We start from the raw sequence: 25796 nt of genomic DNA, 5'->3' as shown, positions 1-25796 counted from the left end.
AAATGCATCTCCCTGTGCTTTTACTGTAATATAAGTGGATGGCTTCTCCTTTTCTTGCAGGTGTGCTTTATCAAAAAAACATTTGAGTAGCATTGGTGTATGCCAATCACCAAAGAGCTTAGAAATGTTTACTAATAAAGTTCTCTATGCAATAAGTATATTTAAGTTTCTCTCAAATTCATAATTCTATTTTCAAAATGGACAGTGCAAGTTTCCTGACCTGCTGCAGCAGGGAGATTCTTTTCAAGGTAAGCCTTCTGTACCAACTACAGGACAACAACTTTGGCCTTGGTATTAAGCTCTGAAAACACTGAAACTGTATCCTGTTGGCAGGATACAGTTTGAAACTTTCAGCATTTTAATTTAGGTCAGTGAGCATCGGTGGAGCGGTTTTGGATAACTTTGGATTTTTGCCTCAACTTCATCCTGCTTGGCTGCTGGGTCACTTTATTGAAATACTAGAAAACATGCCCAAAATCCCATGAACAAACTACACAGATCAGAATGTCCCAACCATGATTAAAGCTAAGAGTTAAACCCATAACAAGTCTGAGGAAGCCAGCCTCCACAACGCTTTCTCATTTTAAAATTGTAAGTAACATAGCTTTTACAAACAAGAAGCCTGATGTTAACCAGACATGTTCCACATCTTTGAAATCAATCTGTATTAATGCTTCAGCAAATATTGAAAAACTTAAGCAATCACTTAAAAACATGGCAGTCGTTGTTACAGAAAAATGCATAAAATAGAATACATTTTCCCCCATGATTTCTGATTACTGACCAATCACACTCATTTATCATTTATTCCCCCCATATTTATACCAATTTCATAGACATGAAAAAAATATGAAATTGCATACAGCTTCATTCACAAACTAGATTCATAGAGCTATGTTCAATTTCTTAACATAGCCATATTTATAGGAAGTCAGCCCATGTCATTCATGTAAATTTTAACGGTATGTTAGCATACCAAAAAGCTTTGGAATTCCAATCTGTTGCCTTAAATCTTTGGGTTGTGATTTTTCCCCCCTCTCCAGAGTATGAGTCTTTACCACAATAGATTTCTGATTCATAATCAAAGCCTCAATGTGCTACCACAATAAAAATATCAACACAAATTCTTGTAGAAACTTAGTCTGTGTTTTAGCAAGACCAATATTGGTATTTGAGAATTCACCGATAGATTATCTAAGCCTAGCACCTAGTCTACAGAGCCGTCAATATTTGTCCAGTATTGGTACATTCATTAGTGAATCCTTTTGGAAGGGGAATATATTGGCTGTGGATAGAGTGGTAAAATCCACTCCTTTTGCTTGCCAGAAGTCAAACGTATTCATAAAGATCCACCTGTCTTTTTCAGAATACTTCTCTATGTATACACTCCTACCAGAGTGACATCATTGCACAGTACTTTCTGTACAATGCAGACAGAAAAGACGCAGTGAAGAATTCCAAGACAATTTTAGGATTAATCTATACTATTAATGACATATTAATGGTCATGTCATTCTCCTAGTGCAACCTCTTTGGTACCAGCAAATACACTAATTTTCATACTGATTGCAAAACTACCTATGATTTTCTATGCTCTTTACGTGCCATAAGCCTTAGCCTTTTAACAGCTATTACAGCGGGTTCATCTGCATCATTTCTACTTCATGAAGACAGTGTCTATAATCTTTGTATGCTTGAACAAAAAACCCCAAACCTCTGAAACTATACAAGGCTGCTAGTTATACTGCTTCTAATTGCAATCTGTTGTTCTGTATTTTGGGCTATGATTTACTATTTTTCCAGATTCCAACAGCCTAACTTCCCCAGTATGTGGAAAATGGATATTGCAGTTGCACAAATCAGCTGTGCATGTACACCGACTCTTTACTGTATGCGCAGGAATTTCTTGTGCCCATATACTATGTATCTACATTGTCCCTGACCATCTTGCACCTTCCACTTTGAACTTCTAAGTGTTGTCAGACTTGGGACAGATTCTTCTCAACAATTCAACACAGATCATTTTTCTACAGTTATTACAGAGAACAGAAAAATTCACAATTTGCAAAGCAGGATGGACTTTAACATATAGTTTGCAAGAACTAGTATGCTCTCTAATATAGACACATCTATCGACAGTTCCAGAATGATTCAAACATGCTATTATTTCTGCCTTCTTCTGTTGTTTGAACCATACTTAGTTCAATAATTGTACAGCTGGTTTAAAAGTAGTCTGTTTTCTCTGGATAGCCCGCTAATACTGGTAGGAAGTCTAATCGTGAATGTTTAACCTCCAAATATTTTGCAGACTGAGAATAAGGGTAGTATTTAATTTCTTTAATATAGATTTGCTTAAAATAAGACTTATATTTTGTATCTTAAATAATATTCTTTGCACTTTGATATCTGAAAGGCTAAAATCCTGCTCATGCTCCAGGAGTTACCAGAAAAAGAAGCAACATGAAGTATGTTTTACTCCAATGTTTCACCATTTAGGGAAAAGTGAATCTGTAAGATCAATCTAGAAAGAGATCACAACCATAAAAATGCACCAAATTTGTATGGATGACATCATGTGAGTGATTTAAATCTTTGCAAACTCTTAACTGAGAAACATGATCCTCACTTCTTGCCTTTAATAGTATAAGTCTCCATCTGCAGGTAGAGTTGATCACAAGCTCCATCCTCCATCAATGATGAGTTCGTTGCCAGTCATGTAGGCAGACTGAAATTACATAAAAGGTAACAATTTTTCATTATTTTATATATATAGATATATATATCTTACAGCTGTTAAGTATAAGGAAACACTTTTTTTAAAACTCAAAATACTTTCTTCTCATACAAAGACTTTTCTGTTGCCTGTTTTACAAAGAGGTCTGGATAAATACAATATAAACAAACTTAGAAATGGAATCCTTCTGATTAACTCAGAGGAGTGTAGCAAAAATAGTATTAGAGGCATTAAGATGAAAATACATCCTGGATGTGCAAAATCACATAAGCTAGACTTCACAGATTTTACCTGCAGGAATAATATCTTACACTATGATACTGTTAGTTCCATTCAGCTGAGCAGAATATGACTAGGTCAGCCAATAATTACAAGGAGAGCTAAATGAAAATTGAGATGGTGCAGAAAAATGAGGTAAAGAACTGAGTTGGTACTTTATTCTCTATATCAGTACAGAAATATAATGGAATATATTACAAAACTGGAATTAATTACACATGGTTGAAAACCCATGACCAGACTGGAAAAAGTTGGTAGCTTTACAGAAACACTGGAGAAAGAGAAACAGATTACTGATAGATAGAAATATTAAGTCTGAATTAATTACATTAAAGCATTCTGTTATGCTCAGTAGGACTGCTGGACAAGTCCAGTGGAATCCAGTCCAGTTTTAGATCCATAATAAATTTATAGCACCTGAAATAAGCTTGATGTGAAATAAGTTCTTTAAAATTAATGCTATTTGCAGTGATCATTAAGAGCGTGGTCTAAAACTTCAGTAAGTCTGTTGTTTTCCTTATGCCAAAGTGGCAGTCTGAGCACTAGACCATTTAGCTAAAATCACTGGTGGGTCTACACAAATATTTTCTCTTGCATAATACAAGCAGATGATGACTGTATTAATTTTACCTCCTTAAAACATCATCTAGCTGCCATGCAAACAAAGCAACTTGCAAGAGCAGACAAGCCCATTTTTCCTATCACTCACAATGATATTGCTCAGATGGCATGAAAACAACCTCGTTATGGTACCAAGTACATAATGCCTTAACAATCCCTGTCAACATTCAGGGTACTTTTTGTATCAATAAAAGATGGACAAGGGTTTTTTCATTTGTTTATACATACACACACACACACATATATTGGAACAATTTAGCTTGAAGACAATATAAATCCTCTTAAAACATGTTCTCTCTATTGTGAAGTAGCACAGAAGCACAGGATTGTGACAGGAAATTGTGTCATCTCATACTTACTTCATCAGAGGCCAAGTACACAAAGAGATGAGCCACTTCTTCAGCGGTAGCCATCCTACCAGTCTTCTGTCTGGCTAGAAAATCTTTCAATGCCTAGACATACAAGACCATTTCATATATCAAAAATATAAAAATTATTTTAACCCAATTAGTGTGTGACATGTACAAAGCAATACTGGAAACAGGCCATATATTTTAACTTTTAGTATACTGGGTAGGGGGTTTATGCTAGAAAAAAGAAGGCTCACAGTGGTACGAATGTTATGTTGAAAAACATTCAACTGGACCTAAACCTCTGGTTCCAGAATAAAGCCACTGAAGCCATTCTTCCTTTGGTGGTAGATATTCCTGGGCCCTTCAAAAGAAGGCTCACAATTATCTAGTTAGTATGATCAAGGAACGCGATTCATTTTTAAACACACTGACCAGAATGCCCTTTCTATTGTTGTTTTGCACTGGTTCATGGCTGCCATATGGCAAAGAAGTAAACGTCATCTAATTTTGCAGTAGATATTGTAACCAGTGACAGACCCTCTGCACTCACTTGAAATGTCCTTCCAATGCATTTTAATACTCCCATCCTCAGAACAAACTGACCAAATTATTAAAGACGATGCTACTGTTATGTTACCATTGGTGTTCTGAAATACAAAGTATTTTTGAATTTGGGCAGAAGTGCTGCCTTCTTAAAAAAAAAAAAGAAAAAAAGAAGAGAAACATATGTATGTACATGATCAAAATAATAAATTGCTTTCTCACCTGTTCTGGGTTAGGCTGGGCTTGGATTCTTTCCTGTAAAGATGGTGTGTCAACAGTTCCTATGCAAAAAAATTAAATTCAATATTAAAGCTCAACTTCATCAGCAGTCATAATAAAAAATGCAGTTCATGAGTTCCATTTATATGTCATAACACTGATGTATAACTTAGTAATAATGTGATTCAGGAGAAAGAGTACAAAATCATCAACATAGCCTAGGAGCCTAAATTTCAATAAAATACAAGACTTGCAAATTAGATTCAGCTCTTTCCAGATGGTTGAACAATGGCTAGCCTGATGGCTAGGCCTCACCCACTTCTAACTTTAGGACAATAGCTTTAACAATAAACACCCAAATACTGTGTAACACATGCATAATGTGCATGTGCTGGGCTAACAGACTTAAGTTAAACATGCTGTTTATATTAAGTAATAGCTATTCTATTTTTAAATCTCAGAAATGTTTCAAGTACAGCATCCCTGCCTTGGCATCCCTGCCTATGGCAGGGGGTTGGAGTTAGATGATCTTTAAGATCCCTTCCAACCCAAACCATTCTACGACTCTGTGATATGATTCTATGTTCTGGTGTGGGGTTTTTTGTTTGTTTGTTTGTTTGTTTTTGGGGGGGGGGGGTGGGGAGAAAGTTATTTGCCTTTTTGTTGTTTTTGATTCCTTGTAACTTTAGTTGTCACTTGCAAGTCATTCCTTGTTAATGATGTCAAACTAAATCAGGCCATGTGTCTTTTAGCATCTGCTCATGTTTACAAAATACTGCAAGAATACTTACCAGGACATACGCAGTTGCATCTGATGCCTTGTTCAATGAAATCAGCAGCCACAGACTTTGTTAGACCAATAACTGCTGCCTTTGAAGTACTATATACAAATCTGTTCACAACTCCTAACAGAAGGTCAGTGTGAAGGCAGCACAAAAAAAGAAAAAAAAGAAAAAAAGAAAAAAAAGAGAAGTTTATTCAATACGCATCTGCTTCTGGACTCCAGAATTTCCTGTAGCCCACTCTCTCCATGACGACGGGCTAAGTAGAATGCTGGCTGCCAGAATTCTGCTCAGGTATACACCAGAATAAAGCACAGTATTCTTCAATAGTATGAATCTGGGGAGTAGTATAGAAAAAGTAACAAAGAAAGCAAGCAAACAAATGTTTATGAAGAGTAGAGACCCATCTGTTAATCACTGACAGTTTTTCTTTGGAAGCATGGCTATAGTGCTTATGTAATTGCCACTTCATTGTTTCTCTTAAGAACATATGTAGCAAGGTATCACTGAAAGTAATTACTTTTTACTTATTCCTTACAGGTAGAAAGGATTCTACAATACTTTCATAACAGGTTTAAAAGCTCAAAGGCCAGGACTTTGGTGTTTCTGGAGCTTTATGTCTATGTTTTTGTGCATATTTAAGAGTCAACATATTCACTTTTTATTTTTACTGCATTCCTACCACAGGATTGGTAAAGTCCTTTAAACGCTGACCAGCACAATATTTATTTTTCATTCCCATTGTTTTTTTTTACCCTCCACAGGTTAATTGGTAGCTTTTTAGCTTTTTTGCTTAGTTGTTATACATGTCACCTCAAATTATTATTCCTGTTCTTAGGAAGACTGAAGTCTTTCTTTTCATAATACTGCTGTGCAGTTGCAACATCACTTCTCTCCCCCTCATATGTGATTAGTGAGTCAGATTTGCCCATTTCAACTGCCCTGAGGAATACTACATACCAGAAAAAAACACACACACACACACAAAAAAAACAAAACTACCAAGCATTAGGGTGTTTACATTGGGTCATTCGAAACCAAGAATCAAACACCTAGGCAACTAGAATAGAAGCAACTTGCCGTTAATAGAAGTAACTCGAGCATCAGGTCCAATCCCGTAGTAAATGATTAGGAGGCCCTCTGTTCCTGTAATCCTCTGTTTTGATCACAAAAACTTATCTACAACAAAGTATCTATAGATCATTCACCTCCTTTTACAGCAAAGCTTTGATTTGTTCACCAAGAATGTCCCATTTCCCATGTTGAATGAGGAGTTACTATTGTACACAATTTAACTACAGCATGCTTCATCAGGCATACGCACAAAGGATCAGTATCAAGGGCACTCACTACATACAGCCCTATAAAACTTTTCTCAAAAATGGATATGCAAATTCTTTCAGGACGGGATTGTCAACAGGACACTTTAAGACTGTGAAAGATTTATACATGAATTTCTCTAGAAAGCTACTGACCTTTAATGCTGGATGCCACAGAAGACATGTTTATAATATTTCCAGATTTCTGTTTAATCATCTGCAAAAAGAATACTTATGTCATTCAAACACAAACAGCTTTATTATCTGCAGGCCCAGCAGAACAGCCCATAGCAACCAGCAGAACTATCAGCCCTACTGATATGCAAGTGATATGCCAGATAACAGAGCGTCAGTGGCATGAACATGCACTCATCTTTTTGATCTGTTGACTGAAGTAGTAAAGCAAATTCTGAAATTCACACTAAGTTCTCCTAAGCCATTTCAGGAATGAAGATGACAATGACAACAGAGGAGGATTTTGTTCTTTCTCAATATACCTACAAAGCTCCTAAAACGTGAAGGACTAGCATCATCTCTGTTGTGGAGCACCAAGGAATTTGTGCACCTAAAATAAAATCAAGAGAAACCAGCCTGAGGACAAGGTGTAACATTCCTGCTGCTTGCCTGCCCCTAGGATTTACCTCCTACCTAGTTGATAGAATTATTAAAATGACATTACTGTTATTTATCTTGTTCCAACTTGCATGGTACGAGAGAGTGACAAAGACTTTAAAAAACAAAATAAACCAACAGCATAACCCTGACTATAGTTTGTTCTGTATAATCCCAGCATAGCTATTCAGTCAGTTAAGGTGAAGCCACCTTTCCAAGTGAATCTAAAATGATTGCTTACCTTTGTAAAATGCTACTGATCAATACTCTGTGACGTGAATCCCCACATGCAACATGATGTGCTCTTCATATGAAACATCCCCCTCAATCACTTTTACAGTGAAGGATCACTGATCTGAAGTTGAATGCTTTGCTGACAAATACTCATTGCTATGAGCTGGTATGTTGGTGGTAGTTCTTAAGGTACATACTATCCACCTTGCCATCTTTGTCACCACAGTAAGTCACCCTACATGGGCATCTGTCTCATCCCATCTGCCAACGTAGCAATTCACTGATCCCCTCCAAACTCTTCTTGCTTTGGAGAAGAATAAAGCACAGCTCTCTAGCATCTTTGAATTGTAGCTAAGTTATAAACTTTTTAGGCATCACAGAACCTCAGATGCCTAAAGTTGTTGCAAGGAACCTTTGAAAATGAAGATTGGCTATGAAAAACAAGGACTGGAGTAACACTGAAAAAAGTAGTAGTCATCCAGTCATGGTCACAGCTACCACTTCTAGCCTTTGCTTTTACAGGAGGAATACAAACCACCTTATTCAGCCCAGAAGTTTCTGTAGTCTAGAACAGAGCTATTACTTCACAAACAGTCCTTGTCCTCAAGCTGCTCAATTGTCTAATTGAACTGTTGTTGCCATATAATGAACATGTATTCATCAGTGGCACTGAATTGCTCCATGAGATTTCTGTGGTTGCAGAAAGTCTATGTTAACATATGTTATTTATAGATATTTTTAGCTGTGGTATTATTATACAACGTGCAGCTGTTTGTTGTAGTACAACACAGTAGGATAGTATTATGCTCTGTATTTGAAGGATTTTAGTTGTAAATTACATAGGAAAAGTCCTGAATTAACCTTCTCTATAATATTTTTAGATGGGTTTTGTACAATACAGACAATGCTTTAGAGTACAGGAATACAATAATTTAAGGGCCTTCCCTATCTAAAGCTGCATACTTGCATCTTCTATCTCAAATCCCAAGCTGTCACAGTGGCAACAACTTAGACCTATCACACTTAAATGCAATGCAGGAGAGACTAAGCATCACAGGTGATGAAGGCTTACCATTGGAAGGAATGTCTTGATCATTAGATACATGCTGCGAACATTGAGGTTCATAGTGAAGTTCCAGTCTTGCTCCTCACATTCCAGAATGGTTCCATGATGAACAAACCTGGAATAAGTGGATGAAGCAGATTGCTATCTGGGATTTACATTTCTGTGGCTTTTTAATCCACATTTTTCCACTATTATTTTGTTATACCCTTGCAATCTTGAAAAGCAGGAACAAGAGCTCTTCTGAAAAAAGACAGCAACAGTGTTTTTCCCTCAATATGCAAAGAAATGTTTGCCAGTAGGGAAATTAAAAACCAAATACATTAAAGAAGCATTGGTGCAATTGGTGGTCTACCAGGAAAGTGAAAGCCAGCAGTATAGTGCATCCACAGAGCAGGGAAAACCCTAACAAGTTCCACAGCCATTCTACTTTGGCCTGGGTAACACTGCTGCACACAAAAAGCTCAGTTTAATGAAAACACATGTAAATTTATGTTAAAGATACTAAACACATTACAACAACAACAACAAGCATTAGGTAAAAGAAAGTAGTTCAGGAGGACAGGAAAAACTGGAAAAAGAAGTAGGATCAAATAGAAGTTGGTTACCCTGCAATATTACAGAGGACATCTATCCTTCCAATCTCCTTGGCCAGATTTTCTATCTGCTCCCTTTGGGTGACATCCAGAACCCGTATTTGAATGCCTGGAAAAACATGGTTTTAGTTTCACAGTATTTGGCTAAGGATCAGCAGCTTGTTTTTCTGAAGTGCCGAGGACACTGCACCTCCCACTCAAGTCAATGGCTTGCCAGGAACGGTCTCCTGTCAAGTGCTGAGCCAAAACACGGAGACTCACTGAGCTAGAGTTGCACTTAATGATTAATTAGTGTAATGCTTAAATCAGGACAGCAATGGACAGCATGGCTTGCTTCTTAACATTTCAGAAAGGAATTAAAAATAGATCAACTGATTCAATTACAATACAGCATCACACAAGCAGATGAATTAATGTAATTTACCATAAAAATCATTTCCAATAAATTTGAATTCCACTGTGCCATTCCACTTGAATTACAGAGCCTGTATAATCATAACAAGCTTTCATGCCCCCTACTAAAGAATAGTTACTTAGAATTAGTTACATGTCTCACAATCACATTACATACCATCTATCCATTTGTAGTTGAGGATACTATGAATCAACTTGTTATTTAATTAATGAGGAAAAGTGATTTCACATAAGCCATAGACAACCTGAGATGATATAACTATGACAATACAATTTAAGAGAAAGTGTAGCAAGTGGATGGCTTCTATCGTGAAGACTAGTTCAAATTTATGATGCTTATACTTTTGTAATTATTTATCATCAAAAAATGCTTAGAAACTTGCTGCTTTTCACTATAACCTCCTGCTTATTACAGCCTCTGACAGCTGTCACCATCAGTGCTCGTAGCACTGGCTGTGCCTATGCTGTACCTTCAAGATAGCCACCGATAATAGCAAAAAAGTAAACTTCTCTAAACAAAACAAAACTATATATTTGAAAGATTGAGAAATCCTAATTACTACAAAACAGGGACAGGTGCTACTCCTGAGAACAGTTTTCAATAGAATCAGCCCCTTTAACAGAACTGCTTCAGGGCCAACCACAGCAGTGCCACCCCCTGGACAGAAGTGAAAAGAGCACAGTAAATGAACTACACATCCAGATGAGCTGTAACATGACGTGATATAATCTACGTGTCATTTCACCTCATTTTATGTTAAGTAGTTTCCAGTAATCTACTGCAACTAGCTTCTCTAACCCCACGTCAAGGCTGAATCCTTTCTACAGAATTCAGCATGCTTTTTGATACAGCCTGGCTGCAACCTCACTCCCTGCTGTGTACCTTCCTCTAATAAAGCTTCCCACCCGCAGGAAACCCGAATGAGTGTAAAAAGAGGAGCACTGGAGCTGTACTCCAATAGTGGCTAAAATTAGGCTCCAGGGCACTAAGACTTGCTGTAGATCACACTTGCCACAGCCTTGCCATGGCTCATCCTGAATCTAGGACTAAGGGGTATCTAACACAGGACACCTGTACCCCAAAACATTTTCTTTTTAAACACAGTTTAGTCACATGCAGCTAAGTAAGACATTGTCAAATAGAAGCCTAAAACTACCTACTATGAGGCTGTAGAGAAGATGGAGCTGGAGTTCTCAGAGGCCCGCAGTAGAAGGATTAAAGGCAACAGAAAAATCAGAAAGTCCGACCAAATGCGAAGAGCAGTGTGGGATTTTTTGTTATTCTTAAAGATTATTACTTTAAAACCATCAGTGTAGTCACATGGGAAACAGCAGCCTACAGAGGTCATGGAATTTCCATCTCTGGAGATATTCCTAACTTGGCTCCGGGCAAACTGCTTTAATTAGACCTGCTTTGTGCAAAAAGTAGGACTTAATAGCCTCTGGATCTCTCATCCAACCTTACACTTGGGTCTTTTGAAGCAAACTGACAAGTCCATGAACATGCTTAATTAAATGATACAGACACTTTTGAAAATATTTGTGTATGATGTAATTAGTAACACTACAGGCTGGTGATGAACAGTGGAATTACATCTTCTGGAAAAAATTCAAAGAGCACAATATGCCAAGCCTCAGTGAATGAGAGTTTAATTAATATATCAAAAAGATAGAAATGGCCAAAAGTATATGAAAAAATTATCTTTTTCCTTCTGAACACACTAGCAGATGGAAAACAAAGCACAGTTCAAACTGTAACACTTCCCTAAACAGAATAAACCTGGAAAGTCCCAAAGTTCTTAAAGAACTGCAACGGAACCGCTTGCAGTGAACTCTTGTCAAAGGAGAGCGATGTTCACTTAACACTGTGTGAAAGAGAAGTAGTTTCATGGATTTTACTGTCCCACTCTAATAGGAATTGGTAAAGCCTAACAATCATTTCCTTTCATCGAATTAAGCTGGAAGCATTTTCAGTTGTGAGATATACCTATGCCTTATTTTTTCTTTCAAGACTGATTTTTTTTTAAAATAGTATCCCACACTCATGTGTCTCTAATAATAGAGAAATACAGGTGTTGAAACCATTCTCCCTGAAATATGTTCCTGTGCAACCTTCAGGCCTGAGCATTTGTACAAATAAAATAAGCTCACCTTGTATTGGTGGAATTTGTTTCTGAAGACGTACCAATTCCTGCTAGAAAGCTATCCTTTTGATGTGCTCCTTGCTAAGTATGGACCATGGACATGCAAAACACTAAATCTGTTTGTATAGCTGTGTATTAGTTCTTGTGATCAGAGTAAAACATTTGAAGCTTTTTCAGTCTGACAGTCAGCCTGGCAACTCAAAAAAGGTAATACACCATTCTGGGAAGAGGTAATCTACTGCTTCTGTGACAGAAGAAACACACAAAGTTACTCCACACTCCTAGAATATTCTGTCTAAAATCAATCCTGACATTGCAGCATTTTACACGTCACCTCTGCCATTCCACACCACAGAATAAAGTAACGACAGTAACTAGAGAATTAGTCTCCATGTTTTCCATTTTTTTCCTGGTCTTTTGAAGTTTGCCCTACCCCTAAGTTATATTTTGGCCAACCTACAACAAAACTTGCAAGGTTTGAACTAATGCCTACAGTAGATCATTTACCTGGGTATTTCTCCAGCTCCTGCAGCTTAGGCTTATTGATGTCTGTAGCAATGACTTTGGCTCCTTCTTTAGCAAAAGCCTGAAGAATACAGTAAGAAATGTAGTTTATATTTAAATATGCTAGATTTTAGCAAAAAGTCTGCTTTCTTTGCATTTCCCTTTTGGCTTGAAATAAAAGTTGACTGAAGGCAGCTAATCTCCCCCTTCTCTTCTCATTCTGGGCATGTGAGGAAGTAACAGACATCAATTACCAAACACCCTGGGGATAACTATTATGGTGGTACTGAAATAACTCCATAGTTCCTCTGTCTTCCTATGGAAAAAGGAAGCAACAGGAGCAGAACTAGTCAAAAGAAATTAGGCATTAACCAAAACTAAAAAACAAAAACAACAAAAAAATCCACATTTTAATTCTGTTTTAAGAGTAATTAAATATTTTTTGAAAGGTTTTTCTCACAGTTGCCTTGTAGCTGTGCTCTTCATCGTGTGGAATTGGTTACATCAACTACCAGCATAGTTGAAACATCTTGGCTTTACCATGGGGGATCTTTGCAGTATCCAGCCTTATCAACAGGAAACCTTCCCTATATCCTTATTTTCTCCCAGAAAAAGCAGCAGAGACATTGGATTAAAAGGCACAGACAGTACAACCATGTATTGTTAAAAGTAGTTGCAACTGCTCCTAAATCCTGCCCACATTGTTTATCGCCACTCCTGTGCTTAAGACTTTCAGAAGTTAAAACTCCAAACAGCTTACCTAACGCAGTGCAGTAACTACATCATTCCCTGATTTTTTCCAATAAGTAGTTCTGGCTTAATCTGTAGTTTATTAATTCAAAAACTTGTTTGGTGCAGATGATGTTGGGCACTCTAGCATTAGAGACCTAGCTTAGGTACAGAAGAAAAATATTTTTCCAACTTACGATAGCAGTGGCTCGCCCAATCCCTTGTGCTGCTGCAGACAGCAGTATTACCTTCCCATCGAGCCGACCCATATTGCTGACCTGCGCAGACAGAAAGTGTCACAATCTAACAAAGTGAGCTAACATCACTTCCAGGGAATCAGATACAAGTGCATTCCAAAAACCAAACATAATTCAGAGCACCTCTACTATTCAAGTCAAAGCATTCTGATTAGGTGCTGAGTCAGAAGAGAAGTAAAATAGGTTGTAATCTCCACTGCCCACTGTGTTCTTAGAAAGCAGGTCTCTCTTTCTATTCCTCTCATACTGTAGACTTAGCTTCCCAAACGGCAATAAAATCTGCACATTACCCTGTAGGGCACTGCAAAATGTCTTTTCCTTCCATCATGTCCAAGACCTGGCCTTTGTGTGCTCTGAATCGTTTCAGCAATCTTCCAGCACAGCAGATTCCCAGCTCCACAAGGTGAGGGGGTAAAGGGAAATGCATCTGTCCTCTCATCTTTATCACAGTTCGACCTCTGAGAACTACTGAGCATACTCAGGGCAAGGTGTAGGGGAATAAAAGGATTTATTTTTCTAGTGTTTGACAATGCAAATAATATTCTTCTTCTAGGAGGTTCCACGTTGCTTATGGTGTATCAGCCAAAAGGCAAAGTGAGGTCCTCTTTTTTTGCCTAGACATACTGCTTTCAAATGCAGTATTATGTTTAAAAAAAAAACATAGCACGTAAAGTTGCAAACAAGCAAAAGCAAATGCCATCCTTTGCACTCCTATGGGTTCAAAAAGTCCCTAGTAGGCTTTTTGTTTATTCAAGGCCTAAATTACTGAATAGAACGTTTCAAAAAACTACCTAAGGTCACCGTATCCCAGTGCGATCTGGTTTTGTTAACTGAGTTCCCAACAAGCAAACATTTATACACTTTTAAAAATCACAGAACAAAGTTTCTCTGTTTAGCTATGAGTGTAGAAAGGTTTCCCAAGAACCTTAAGTTTTTAAAATACATGCATAAACCCAACATGCTGAGTACTTCATTCAGAAGTTAGATGCAGACCCACAACTTCCCCTAGGTTAGCAGCCAATGCTAGCACCTGGAGATGCTCAAATCCATCCTGTGATTTGTTAGTTGAGTTTAGTGTCCTACATCTCAAACCAGACTATTCATTTCTGATTTTTCTGAGAAAGCAGATAGGATTTCTGGTCAGTTTTTCCCAACAAAATCTGGGGCAAAAGTAGCATGTTTCTCTAAAAGTTACAGATTCAACAAACTGAACTTATTTTTAAACTGTTAGACTAAAAAATTATTTCCACCCTAATATAAAAACATTATCTCATTTGAATTAAGATTGGACTGACTTCCAGATTGTGTTTTGAAACACTGAAATGCCTGCCTGTTTCAATGCACTGAAATTGTAAGTTTTTCCCCCTATAACCAGAGGGAAGAATGTACAAAAACAAACCTCAAAATGAAACTAAGGAAGACAAACCACCAAAACAGTCCACTACCCAATCTATAACTAAGATGCACCTTTCTAACGCGGGGAAAGAACAATACCTAAAAATTGTTTTACAGGCTGGCTAGTAAAGCAGTGTCTCTTAGGATGCCTCTGATGGAGGCTATTTCACATTACATGAGACTGGGCCTGTGTTAGCAGAAAGTTATTGTGCTGACAGGTGAAAATTACCAAGCTAAACCGAGGGAAAGGAGACTGCACGTGACTAGGTGGCACTGTCTCTCTAATGCACCAAGCTTTGCAAAACACACCTCCCGAAATATAAAATTCTGGGAAAAAAAATATTCATTTTGGCAAAAGTCCCAAGTATCCCAAAAGTCTGGTGTTAAAGTGCCCACTCGAGGCAGAAATTCTTGTTCTTTGCTGTTACATACATATTTTCCAGTAGAAAAAAAAATGGATCGAAGTACTTCCTTGAATCACCATATGATTTTGGAAGCAAAATGCACTATACTTTTTTTAATCTAACAATCATTTTTAATGAATATTTGACACACTAATTCTATGAAACTTTTAAAAATAAAGATTAGTATAGTCACTCACCAGAAGATCTCAACCAGCTTGTTAGGTTTACTGACCTTTGTAAAAAGGAAGTTTTATGCTTATCTGTTTTGCTGTGCTTGTTGGGAGTTGTAGTCTAACTGATAAGTTTCTATATACGAATGTAGTTTCATTTTGAAACACCAAAATGCTGCCATCTAGTGAAACTCAAGATTTTAAGTGTGATTTTCTCCTGCACAGGTTAGGAATAAAAAAGGATCATAAACATTAGCTGTCCATTCCCCCTAAAGAATGCAAGAAATCAACAGGATTCCCACCAAAAAAGGCCACAAGAATGTTCTTCCCCAAGCAATTCCTCTTTATCCATCATCAAATTTTAAGCTAGGACAATACTTGAAAAATAATTTTTTAATTGTTGATTTACCAAGGTATCTGTTCTTAAATTTGTATCTAGTGTTTTAACTTATATCTGTTAAGGCAGTTAACATCATGAGACTGGAAAATTCTAGGACAAAATTTAATTATAAGCTCACACCAGATCCAACACTACCCTAATAGCTCTTAATGAATTTGGAATGCTGCCTGAATTTCAGCTGGGCACATTTCTGTGGGTAAACTTGGACACGCACACAGGCACGTTCAGTAATATTATGCCACTCTTGAACTGTAACAGCTTTCTAAGGCTTTGAAAATCAGCTCTCCAGTTAACAAAGTGTTTAATGACTAGGTTTTCTAGAATCATTTAATTCTCCTGTCCTTAGCCTTACAACTACTAAATTCAGGCACAAACAGGAATACACTGCAACAGCTCTATCAGCTCAAGCACCAGAAAAATCTCTAAATCTAGAAATGTTCTAGCAAGCAATTAATAAATATCCTGAAACTGTGTAAAAAAAACCCACAAGGCAGACACCTTGCTTTTCTCTTCTGGAAGGAAAAAGTCAGCTTAAAATTTATTCTTTTAATAAAACACCAGAATGAAAGAAAGGAAAAAAGTGTGGTAGCCAAAGGAAATATTGTTCAACAATAATGGGAAATTGCAAAGAAAAAATGGAACAACTTGCATTTATCACTGTCAGGAAAATGAATTATTGCTACCTATCTATGGCTGTAACAGGAAAGGAAACAGTGCAGTGCTGAGTTCAGCAATGGTATTTAGAACTTGTGTATTTTTAGCTAGCAATCTTTAAAAGCTTTCCATGACAAAGATTTAGAAATGTGAATGTTCACAACTTCTTAGTAGTTGCAGTAGGTGGCAGTTTTCAGCTATTCAAGGTTGGATCTTCAGTAAGGATTTCAGAAGTACCCCTGTCAGGTAAACAACCCTTGTGTTACTCTTCCAATCCCACTAACTGCAGTGCATCCAGAAAAATGATGATGTAACCATTTGCTTATCAGTCTGGCTATCCCAAAATAAAGTGCTTAGGAAGAGATCTGGTAACATTCAGAGCTTCATTCCTATAAAATAAAGACGAGACTTTTGATACAAAAGTCTTTGTTCAGTATGACACTGACGTTTCATGATGATGATTTCATTCTTAAAGGAGTTCATCTCAGGTTTTCAGTGCCAAATTTCTTCTAGCTTGGAGGAAGGGAAGGATCTGTCTTTTAGACTTAAACATTTCACGATAGAGCAAAGATTCAGTTAGAAAGAATTAAACAAAACACTGGTGACACAGATTTGTGCAACAGTAATTCGCTGCACAGACTGACTGCAGAAAGCTATAAGACAGACAAGAAGCATAATAATGATGAAAGTGGTGAGATTACTATAAAAGACTGTTTTTAGACTGAATATTATAATCAGCATCCTCAAATCATAGCATCATGTCTCCACAAAACTGAAGTGACCAGCAGAAATATTTTGAAATACTGAACACATTAAAGTTTATTGTCAAAACAAACCTTCTTATACAGGACATAAAAAATAAGTCTCAAAATTCATGTAAGCAGGATAGTAAAACAGTCTGCCATACAGCCCTGATCGTACAATTTGTTTTTCACTCACTAGAGTAACTGAAGCATCAACTAGATCCATTGCTTACTGTTTGGAAAAAAAATCCAGATGTCCACCTTCAAACAGGAAGTAGAAGTATACTCAAAGATGATACAAAATACAAAGTTACTCCTGGCACCATAATTGACTGAGCTGCAGAAATATTGTAAAGAGTTTAAGAGAAATCCTTGATTTTGTGCCTTACAAAACAGAAAACGAGCAACTTCAGTTGCAGTGCCCAATACAGAGGTTAAAGTTGTGGTAAAAATGCAGTTTCCACAGTCTCAAAAAAAAAAAAAAGTATAAAACTTCTATATTGAGAAGCAAAAAGTAACTAGTGAGAACAGTTCTTTCCAAATCAACAGCTCTCTGAAGATAGAAACCACCCAGACAGGACTGTTGCAGGAACGCCAGAGAAGTTTGAGAAGTTTCATAGTAGATTAGTTTGTGATTCATTCCTGTGTCCATTTTTCCTCAGTAAGTTAGCTTTTCTTTCTTTGCTATCCAGAAAATAACCAAAGAAGAACATCAGCAGCAGTTTGCAGGCAATATGACTGCTTTTCAATTTTTGTTCTTGTATTGCAGCTTTTCCAGCTGGGAGAAGCAGCAGCTCCAGGACAACAAGGGAATTGCATGCTGCCAGAGCTCTTCCCACAGTTGATGATTTAACCTGACGGAACTGTCTTCCATATAGGCAGATTCTGGATGTTACCACTGCAAAGGCAGCTTACAACAGAACATCTTTACTGGGTAGTACAATCAGGGGCTTTATCTTTCTCTGAAGTTCCAAACCACTGCTTAAGATATTCTTCTGTGGGCTCTATTCCTGCAGGTCGCGTATCTGTACAGAAGACAAGAATATTACAGTAATGCTTTCTCAGTTTCACAAGTAGTAGGAATACAGCAATTTAATCTTGACTAGGGTTTTAGGAGTCAGCTACCAAAGCTGGCCTCAAAGAAGCATGGTGTTGCTAAGAAGTCTGTACTATTATTAAGTTGGCTATTATTAAGTTGGCCATCACAAGAAATGGCAATGAGTCATTCTTCCTGGAAGCCTGCCATTAATACCTTGAAAACTTGTTAAGTCTTTAATATGTCTGCTGGGGTCTTATAGGAGCTTCTAGAAGCGAGCTGATGAAGGCAGTAGTGTTAATATGCTAGCACCGATCACTAGATTTCCCCAGAAGTTACCAGGCCAGAGATGAGACAACCTGACTAGGGCAGCTGTCGCCGTAGCTGGAAGCTGCCAGACTAGCAGATTTCATGTCAAAGACTAAAATCGACCATCTCAGCAAAGAAATTTAGAAAAAAAAAAAGTTAACCAGCAGTTAACTCTGAATGGATGACTGAGCAGTGTATGAGAATCAGTTTTGCCAGAAGCAGGTACTTAACTCAGATAATGTTAAAAAGCAAAAGAGTCTATAGCATCATCGATCTGGTAGGAATGACACTCTGCCTAGTCACTTTTTGAAGTGATCGATCATCAACACTTTCACTGCAACAAAAGAAATAGAACATTTGCCTAATCTTCATGAATGTTTTAAGTATTTGGGTGCTGTACAGCACATACAATCTTTTTGGCACCAGCTGGTCAGCCCTTCAACGACATGCTAACTAGGCATTCAAGAACACCGTTTCCATAAGAGTTTCAGGACTGAATGCAGAAAGTACAGGACACCTACTTTTACTTGAAGACCACTCCTTATATTTTGCCTCTCCTAGTCTTAATCGGACACCACATTACATACCTGTTAGTGTACCTAAGCTGGAATTATCAAAGAAATTTGTTGGACACGTCAGTGGCAGAGGCTTTGATGCATCTTGAGTCACAGTTTCCTGAGAAATAGGCTCTTTGAAGGGTGAATTTTGCTCTCTAAGGGAATATGACACTGTCTTCCTTGGAGACCTTGGTACTGTCTCTCGAGTAGTCTCTCTCGAAGATCGTTCTTTCAATTTTAGGGCTCTTTCTTTCCATTTTCTAAGTTCCTCTTTCAATTGAACCTCATTACTGAACAGGGAAAAAAATCACTAGCATTTAATTACAAAAAACATTAAGCAATTCTTTTAAGTAAAGAAAAATTCCTGACAAGACAGTTCCTGTATGTTCCTGTATGACAATTCCCTTGACATACCACAGACATGGCAATGCAAGCCCCCACCACTCCCAAACGTGTATTCTTAGTTTTGGAGGCATAATTTTCTTTTTTCCTTCCCAAAAGCTGAAGAGATCCAAACAAAATGCATTTTCCAGTTATTGATAAAAGCATTTAAAATTCCGTTCTTATAGAAGAAAACAATTTAAAGCTTAAAAGCCATCAAGAAATATATATACATACACACATCACTACCTTTAAAAGTTTAGATTTGCTAGATTCTTTCACATCTTAAAATGAAAAATTATTCACTTCTACAGATTTCCAGGAAAGAAACTGTAACAGCATAGGTTAAATAGAAATGACTTAGTTAATATGGTTTTTATTCTCTTTATGCTTACCTTAGTAGAAGGTCATTTTGTTTCTTCAGCTGCAAGTTCTCTTTCTGTAGCTTCACTTGTTCAGATTTTAAAACAAGCATTTGTGTGCTCTGAACAATACCACTGCCACCACCACAAGTAAGGGGCATTTGGGATTGCTGAGGAGCTTCTTTTTTAGACACCACTAGAAAATAGTTTTATACAAATGCGTGTGTTACTTGGTCAGTGTTTAAAACCAAGTTGATATTTATCTTAGCCATGCTTATACAAAATTCCTTCCTGTAGCTTTGTATGTAAAACCTCACCAGGTTACAAGTATCATTACAACAGCTATCTTTTAAACCCACCATCAGAAATCACACTGCCAGGGAGATATTAAGAAGCTTATATGATTAGTTATATCATGATTAGAACTAGAGAACTAGATATGGGAGCATAACCCACCACAACTGCAAACACAATCAAAGAAATAACAAAAACAAAACCAGACAAAAACTGCTGTGATTCTAATACAGTCTGTGTGCAGGTACTGTGTTTTAGCCTTCCACCTCTTCCAAAGCATCCAAGCCTTCTCATGTCCTTTTGAGGTAAAAGGCCTGCATCTCAGCCTAGAATTTAACCACACAACCTTAAAACTGGATGTTTAATATGAAACAATCCCTTATATTGATCCGGAATTTACCAGTAACATCGTGATCTTGCTGTGCTCTTCTAAGTTCTTCTTTTAGCTTTCTTAACTGTTCTTCTTGGTGTTCTGCAAGAGCTTTATAATTAGCAAGTCTATATTGGTGGGCAGGGAGAGGGAAGAAAAATGTTAAGCTTAATTATTAAAGTTGCAAGAGACTTAGTTTGATTTTCAAATGCGTTAACAAATACAAATATATTTGAAGTAAAACAAAACAAAAAAACTACATCTGGCTGTCAGTTAGATTTTAGCTAAAGTACAGAAAAGCAGAAGTTAAGCTTAAATTATTCTCTGTGCATCCTTTCTCTCCAGTGAACTACAGAGTGCTCTCCATTGATGCTTTCCCCTCACATTCATCAGAACAGTTGTTTGATTTATGGCTGAGCATAGGTTGGTTGAGAAATTTTGGTGGGTGCATGGGGATGGAGTTTATTTGGTAATCAACCTGACTGAGATGCATACGGCTTTTACTTTCTCTGGAATGCAGCTATAATAAAAACCTAGTAAACCCAAAGCTGAATGCTCACTTCTCATTCAGGGGTGTGGGGGTTAGGGAAGAGCTAGCAGTTAAAAACTCAAAAAAAAATTACACTTGAACTTACTTCATATCAAAAGAATTTGATTGCTTCATTCTTTCCATATCATATTTTACCAATTGTGTTTTGAGATTATCAATTTCTTCTTTGTACAACTCCGCACCTTTATTTAATTTTGCCTGAAAATAAAACAAGACACCTAGTATGAAGAAAGGATTGCTATGTAGCAATGAATATGGGGACTGCTTGCTTTGCACCTTTACTGCAATCTGCCAGAAGTTGCAGGACCGAGCTGGAAGCAGAAAGTTATTCTGGAGTAAGAATGCCCATATCACCAACTAGTACCATAGTACCAGTTGCTATCTTAACTCTGGTGTAATGAATGCACTCACATTTTTAGCAAGTTTTGCTGACCTGCTTGCAGATGTAATCTGGGAATCTTGAACTAGCATGCAAATAGATTATGTAGAAAAAAATAGCCCATGCTTCGGTTTCAAAATTTGAAGTTTAAGAATGTTTCAGAAATACATCATAAGTGATAAATTTAGCTTCTAATACCATAACATGGGTTCTAAATTTTGTCTCTGAAAGCTGCACTGGTAGCATGTGAAGCAGCATGCTACAACAGGTGAGTAGAGTGCTTTTTTCTAACAATACCATACAGAACTACAAATCGACTTTACAGCGCTCTCTGCTTGCCTTGCTGTGAGAATGAAAATAGAAAATAATTTGACTCATACCTGGAGACTCTGATTTTCTGTTAGGGCAGTGCTGAGGCACTTCTCTGTCTCATTCAGTTTGGCTTTCAGCTGGGTGAGCTCACTTGTAGCTGCTTTTACTTTTATCTGTGCTTGTAACTTATTTATCCTGTCATCTTTTTCTCTGACATTTTTTTCTGCTTCATTTATTATATTTTCCAACTTTTGGATTTTTACTTCCATAGCCTGTTGAGATATACCAACCAGCAGTTACACCAAACCAAGAGTTATAACAATGTCACAGCACAGCACAGGGTGATATTCTTAATAAAAACAAACAAAACAACAACAAACAAAACCCGAATTCCTATACAGTCTATATAGCATTGTTCTGTTTTATCTGTTACTATTCTGGAACATTCAAGTCTAAAAAACATGCTTTGAACACAAATAACTTTTTCCCTCTGTCCATACTTCTAATGTCAATGAGTGTGCAATCCCTAGGAGTCATGACAATTTTTATCCAGCTTCCAGTTTGACATAGAGAATGCTACATATTTAAAGAATATCACACTATTGGAACCTATACTTCAGAAATAATTGGGTGCATTTAGAGAGTTTTATAAACTAACATCTGTGTGTGTGTGTGTGCGCACAGAAAACAGCCCATTAAATCACATTACAGGCAGAGCTCAAACTTCCCAAACTTCCACTTTTGGAAAAAAAAAATGTAATCTACAAAGAAAAGTCCATTGCGGGCCAGTGTATTGTGTGACAGATTTACAGTCATTAATCTTCATTTTCTTTTCAGTTTAAAGTACTCTCACTTAGAAAATAATCATCAAGTAAGTTTTCTTTAGAAAAATATTTGCACCTTTTTATCTTGTTCTGCAGCCTTTAAGTGGTTATTAAGTCTGTAGTTTTCTTCTTCTAACAGAAGATGAGCAGAGCCACCAGGGGCCAGTTGTTCCTTAAGGGTGTTTAGTTCCTGAAGCAACTCTTCAGTTTTCTCTTTTCTCTGTTTCCATTCAATATCAGCATTTTTACAGTAGTTGGAAGTTCTGTCATTCAACTCTGAAGTAAGCTGAAGGAGCGCCTGAAAATAAGTAATGAAGAACAGATTTTTGAACCAGCTAGAAATAAGTGAAAAATCAGGAAGCTTCTTAGCCTGTATTAATTTCACATTCTTGTCTCAGTGTCACATTTGAAGACAGTTATTACCAAAAATGGAATTACTAACACTCAAATGATCAGAGGGCTGGAGTACCTCTGCTATGAAGATTGAGAGACCTCGGGTTATTTAGCACAGAGAAGAGAATGCTATTTTTGTTGTTGTTGTTTTTGTTGTAAAAGCTTTGATTCACAGAATGTCTATCAAAGAATTCTTCCTAACAGCCTGTCAGCATTGGGAAATCCTGTAGAAGTCAAGGCTGACAAATAATTCTACAGAAGCAGCTTAACTCTTTTTCAATAGGCTGAGAGTGAGTCACAACACGTGCAGAAGGAGGATGATGAGCTCTTCGTAATCTAGCTGAAAGAATAGTACGAATAGCCTGGTAACGAGCGTACGCTGGAAGTCAAGACAACTGCTCTTAAGAACTAGTCAGAAGGTAAAGGATTCCCTCCCACAGCCTGTTTTCCAAGAGGTGTCTGATGTGGTTATTAAAAGATGTAATCTCATGAAATGCTCTTCATGATGCACCTCAGAGAGCAGAACAGACTTTTTTCCAAATTGTGGGTGGTATAAGGAAGAAAGAAAAGGGAAAGTACAGCTGAAAGACCTCTAGGATAATTTAACTTTCTGAAGGTAGAAAAGGTGTGAGAATGTTAATTACAATTAAGCTTTATCAAAAAAAATACAACAAAAACCACTTCAGCCATTTTAAAGGTGGTTTGAAAAGAACGGAATCTTGTAGGCAGAAAGCCTTGAGAATGTGATTGCATCAGGCTGCCAAGTTCTGCAAGGAATGTTGTAGTAACAATTATGAACCTACAGTTTCTAAGATTCATTCTCTTTAAGAAAACCACACACAAAAATACCACCACCACATACACACGGAAAACTATCACCCCGAAAGTCTTTTTAAACACAAGTTTCCAAGTTTGACTGCAGGAGGAAGAAAGCCTGGAAAAATCTTCCACGTATTCCTACATTTTACAGCTAAATATGCCTATATTAAGTGCTGCTGAATAAACTAAAAATAATTAAATGAGTAAACTTTAAAATAGCCTTTTGTGTTTGTTTTCAACCAGATTACAGAGGTACTTGCAGACTGCTTACACAAAATGTATTTCTTATTCATTAAGTTAATTTACCTTTACTTTTGGAGTCCAGAAGTTAATGACTTGTAAAAGCCTTTCATTATCTTTTTTTAACACTTCTTTAAGTTCTTCTGCATCATAGTGGAGTCCTGAACAAGCTTCCCAGAATTGTGTTGTTTCTTTTCTAGCACTTTCTTCCTGCTGTAACTCTGTCTCTATGCTGAGAAGTTCACTTTCCATTTCTGATATGTCTTTGAGAATATTCTTTATAAAGAAGAGATCAAGTTTAAGCATTACCTTGATAACTACATGTTTAATACAAATTTTGCCCCCTTAGGTATCCATATTTACAGTAAGTGTTTTAACATCTAATTATACCATATTTGCTAAGCTAAAATGAATTTTGCTATGCCTTCCTGGGAAAATTAGAAAACAATCCACGTTCCTGGGGGCAGGTGGGAAGGTGAAAGTAGAAAAAATGTGTTAGTAAAAAGTTATCTAATTGCTTCAAAAATCATCTTACGATCAGGTAGTATGTATTCTAAAGGGCAAATCAGTAAGAAACTTTATAAAACAGAAAAATCATTTTATAGAACTGGTAGCATTAAATAAATGTGAATTCTCTGTTTCCCTCACCAAATGAAGTTTAAACAGATAAAAACAATGCCCATCACACTAGCACAACCACATTACACCCCGTCTCAAAATAAACAAGTCTCTGTCTGAAAAATTGTTTCAAACGCTACCTCTGCATCCGAGTGCAAACTCTCCAGCACTTCACCAACATTTACCACTTGAGAAGGTATTTCATTCTGGTTCAAATGAAACTCCTTGAGACACCGAATTTGAGCGTGTAGCTGATCTTGTTTTCTCTTTTCCTCAAGCAATTCCATTTCATACTTGTTAACAGTAGCATGATACTCCCTTTTCTTTGAGCAAACATGAGTGAAATGAAACTGTTGTAGAAGCACAGGACATATCAGTGAGTATGCTTTAAAATGCTACCTTGCATCCAGCTAAAATTCCATATTTTATAATTCAGTCTATTTACTCTCCTAGTAAATAGATGTTTAAGACAACTGAAACATGACTATGAAAACTAAGTTCTCATGTCATATAGCAATGGCATGTGAGACTTTCAGCTGGGTCAGCATTTTCTTTTTTAAAGGAGTCCACAAAAAAATAGCTTAAAAGGCTAAGACAGCCTTCCATGCATCTAGACTTTGAAAACCAAAATAGTTTTGTTATACTGATTTTATCCTAGAGTTGTTAAAGGTATAGAATATCACTGTGCTAATTTAAAGCTTTACTCTAGCCGAGATGACTTAAATCCTAAATATCTCGAGCATAAAAGTTGAAAAGCATCTATTGAAAAAAGAAAAACATTAAACAGTCTACATGAAGTTAGGAGATCATGTTCTTCAGAATATTTGTTAATATTTTTAGTTAATAGATAATTCTAAAATACAACTATTTGATATTTTTATTACCATTGTCGCCCCATCATTGTTCCACACCCCCACCCCTCCCAACCTAAACTTTCATGGTAAATAAATAAACTAAAACAAAAAAAATACTATATAGTTTGATGTGCTTCTGTTAACGACAACAAATTCTCTCTCAATTCACCTTAATTTTTCCTGATAACTGGAATTTGTTTGTCCATTGAACTACAGATTGGGGAACGTCTGCAAGGCCATAGAAGTTAAACTATTTGGCAATTTTGCAGAACAAACATACTTCTCCAAGGCATCTTGCACATCCTTCCTCTCCAATGAAATATGTACTC

General features: G+C 36.9%; 2 protein-coding genes across 4 annotated transcripts in view; both read right to left on the bottom strand.

Annotated features, from left to right (window-relative positions):
* Positions 1-430: 430 nt before the first annotated feature.
* On the bottom strand, positions 431-15478 carry BDH2 (3-hydroxybutyrate dehydrogenase 2). Of its 2 annotated transcripts, none has more exons than XM_035537779.2 (10): positions 15400-15478; positions 13344-13424; positions 12421-12499; positions 9368-9464; positions 8769-8877; positions 7007-7067; positions 5541-5654; positions 4753-4811; positions 3994-4086; positions 431-2725 (listed from the first exon to the last, which is right to left on the bottom strand). In XM_035537779.2, exons 2-10 carry the CDS (start codon positions 13413-13415, stop codon positions 2672-2674), a joined length of 738 nt encoding a protein of 245 aa, XP_035393672.1. In that variant the 5' UTR covers positions 13416-13424; positions 15400-15478; the 3' UTR covers positions 431-2671. The 2 variants fall into 2 exon arrangements, with proteins under 2 accessions (XP_035393672.1, XP_050566505.1); XM_050710548.1 differs by having other exon boundaries at positions 15435-15464.
* Positions 15479-17223: 1745 nt separating this feature from the next.
* Positions 17224-25796, bottom strand: part of CENPE (centromere protein E) — a 35970-nt gene continuing 27397 nt past the window's right edge. Inside the window, exons 36-44 of one of the 2 annotated variants that reach the window (XM_035541480.2) lie at positions 24754-24963; positions 24062-24271; positions 22620-22841; positions 21788-21991; positions 21114-21226; positions 20509-20606; positions 19848-20010; positions 19102-19361; positions 17224-18194 (exon numbers count right to left, since the gene is read on the bottom strand). In XM_035541480.2, coding sequence (XP_035397373.1) covers positions 18097-18194; positions 19102-19361; positions 19848-20010; positions 20509-20606; positions 21114-21226; positions 21788-21991; positions 22620-22841; positions 24062-24271; positions 24754-24963 — 1578 coding nt within the window. In that variant the 3' untranslated portion in view covers positions 17224-18096. The remainder of the gene's footprint in view (positions 18195-19101; positions 19362-19847; positions 20011-20508; positions 20607-21113; positions 21227-21787; positions 21992-22619; positions 22842-24061; positions 24272-24753; positions 24964-25796) is intronic. The other variant, XM_050710546.1, reaches the window with a different exon arrangement.

The sequence above is a fragment of the Cygnus atratus genome, chromosome 4, assembly GCF_013377495.2.
Source record: "Cygnus atratus isolate AKBS03 ecotype Queensland, Australia chromosome 4, CAtr_DNAZoo_HiC_assembly, whole genome shotgun sequence".
Lineage (NCBI taxonomy): Eukaryota > Metazoa > Chordata > Aves > Anseriformes > Anatidae > Cygnus > Cygnus atratus.
This window is presented reverse-complemented; position numbering and strand designations above follow the sequence as displayed.

Bases quoted from the DNA above. Each gene is read 5' to 3' on its own strand.
- BDH2 (XM_035537779.2), bottom strand. From the start codon at position 13,415: ATGGGTCGGCTCGATGGGAAGGTAATACTGCTGTCTGCAGCAGCACAA. The intron at 7,068-8,768 runs GTAAGCCTTCAT...TTCTTTTTGCAG, and splicing joins TCAAGACATTCCTTCCAATG to ATGATTAAACAGAAATCTGG. The intron at 4,087-4,752 runs GTGAGAAAGCAA...TTGTATGTCTAG, and splicing joins CCCAGCCTAACCCAGAACAG to GCATTGAAAGATTTTCTAGC.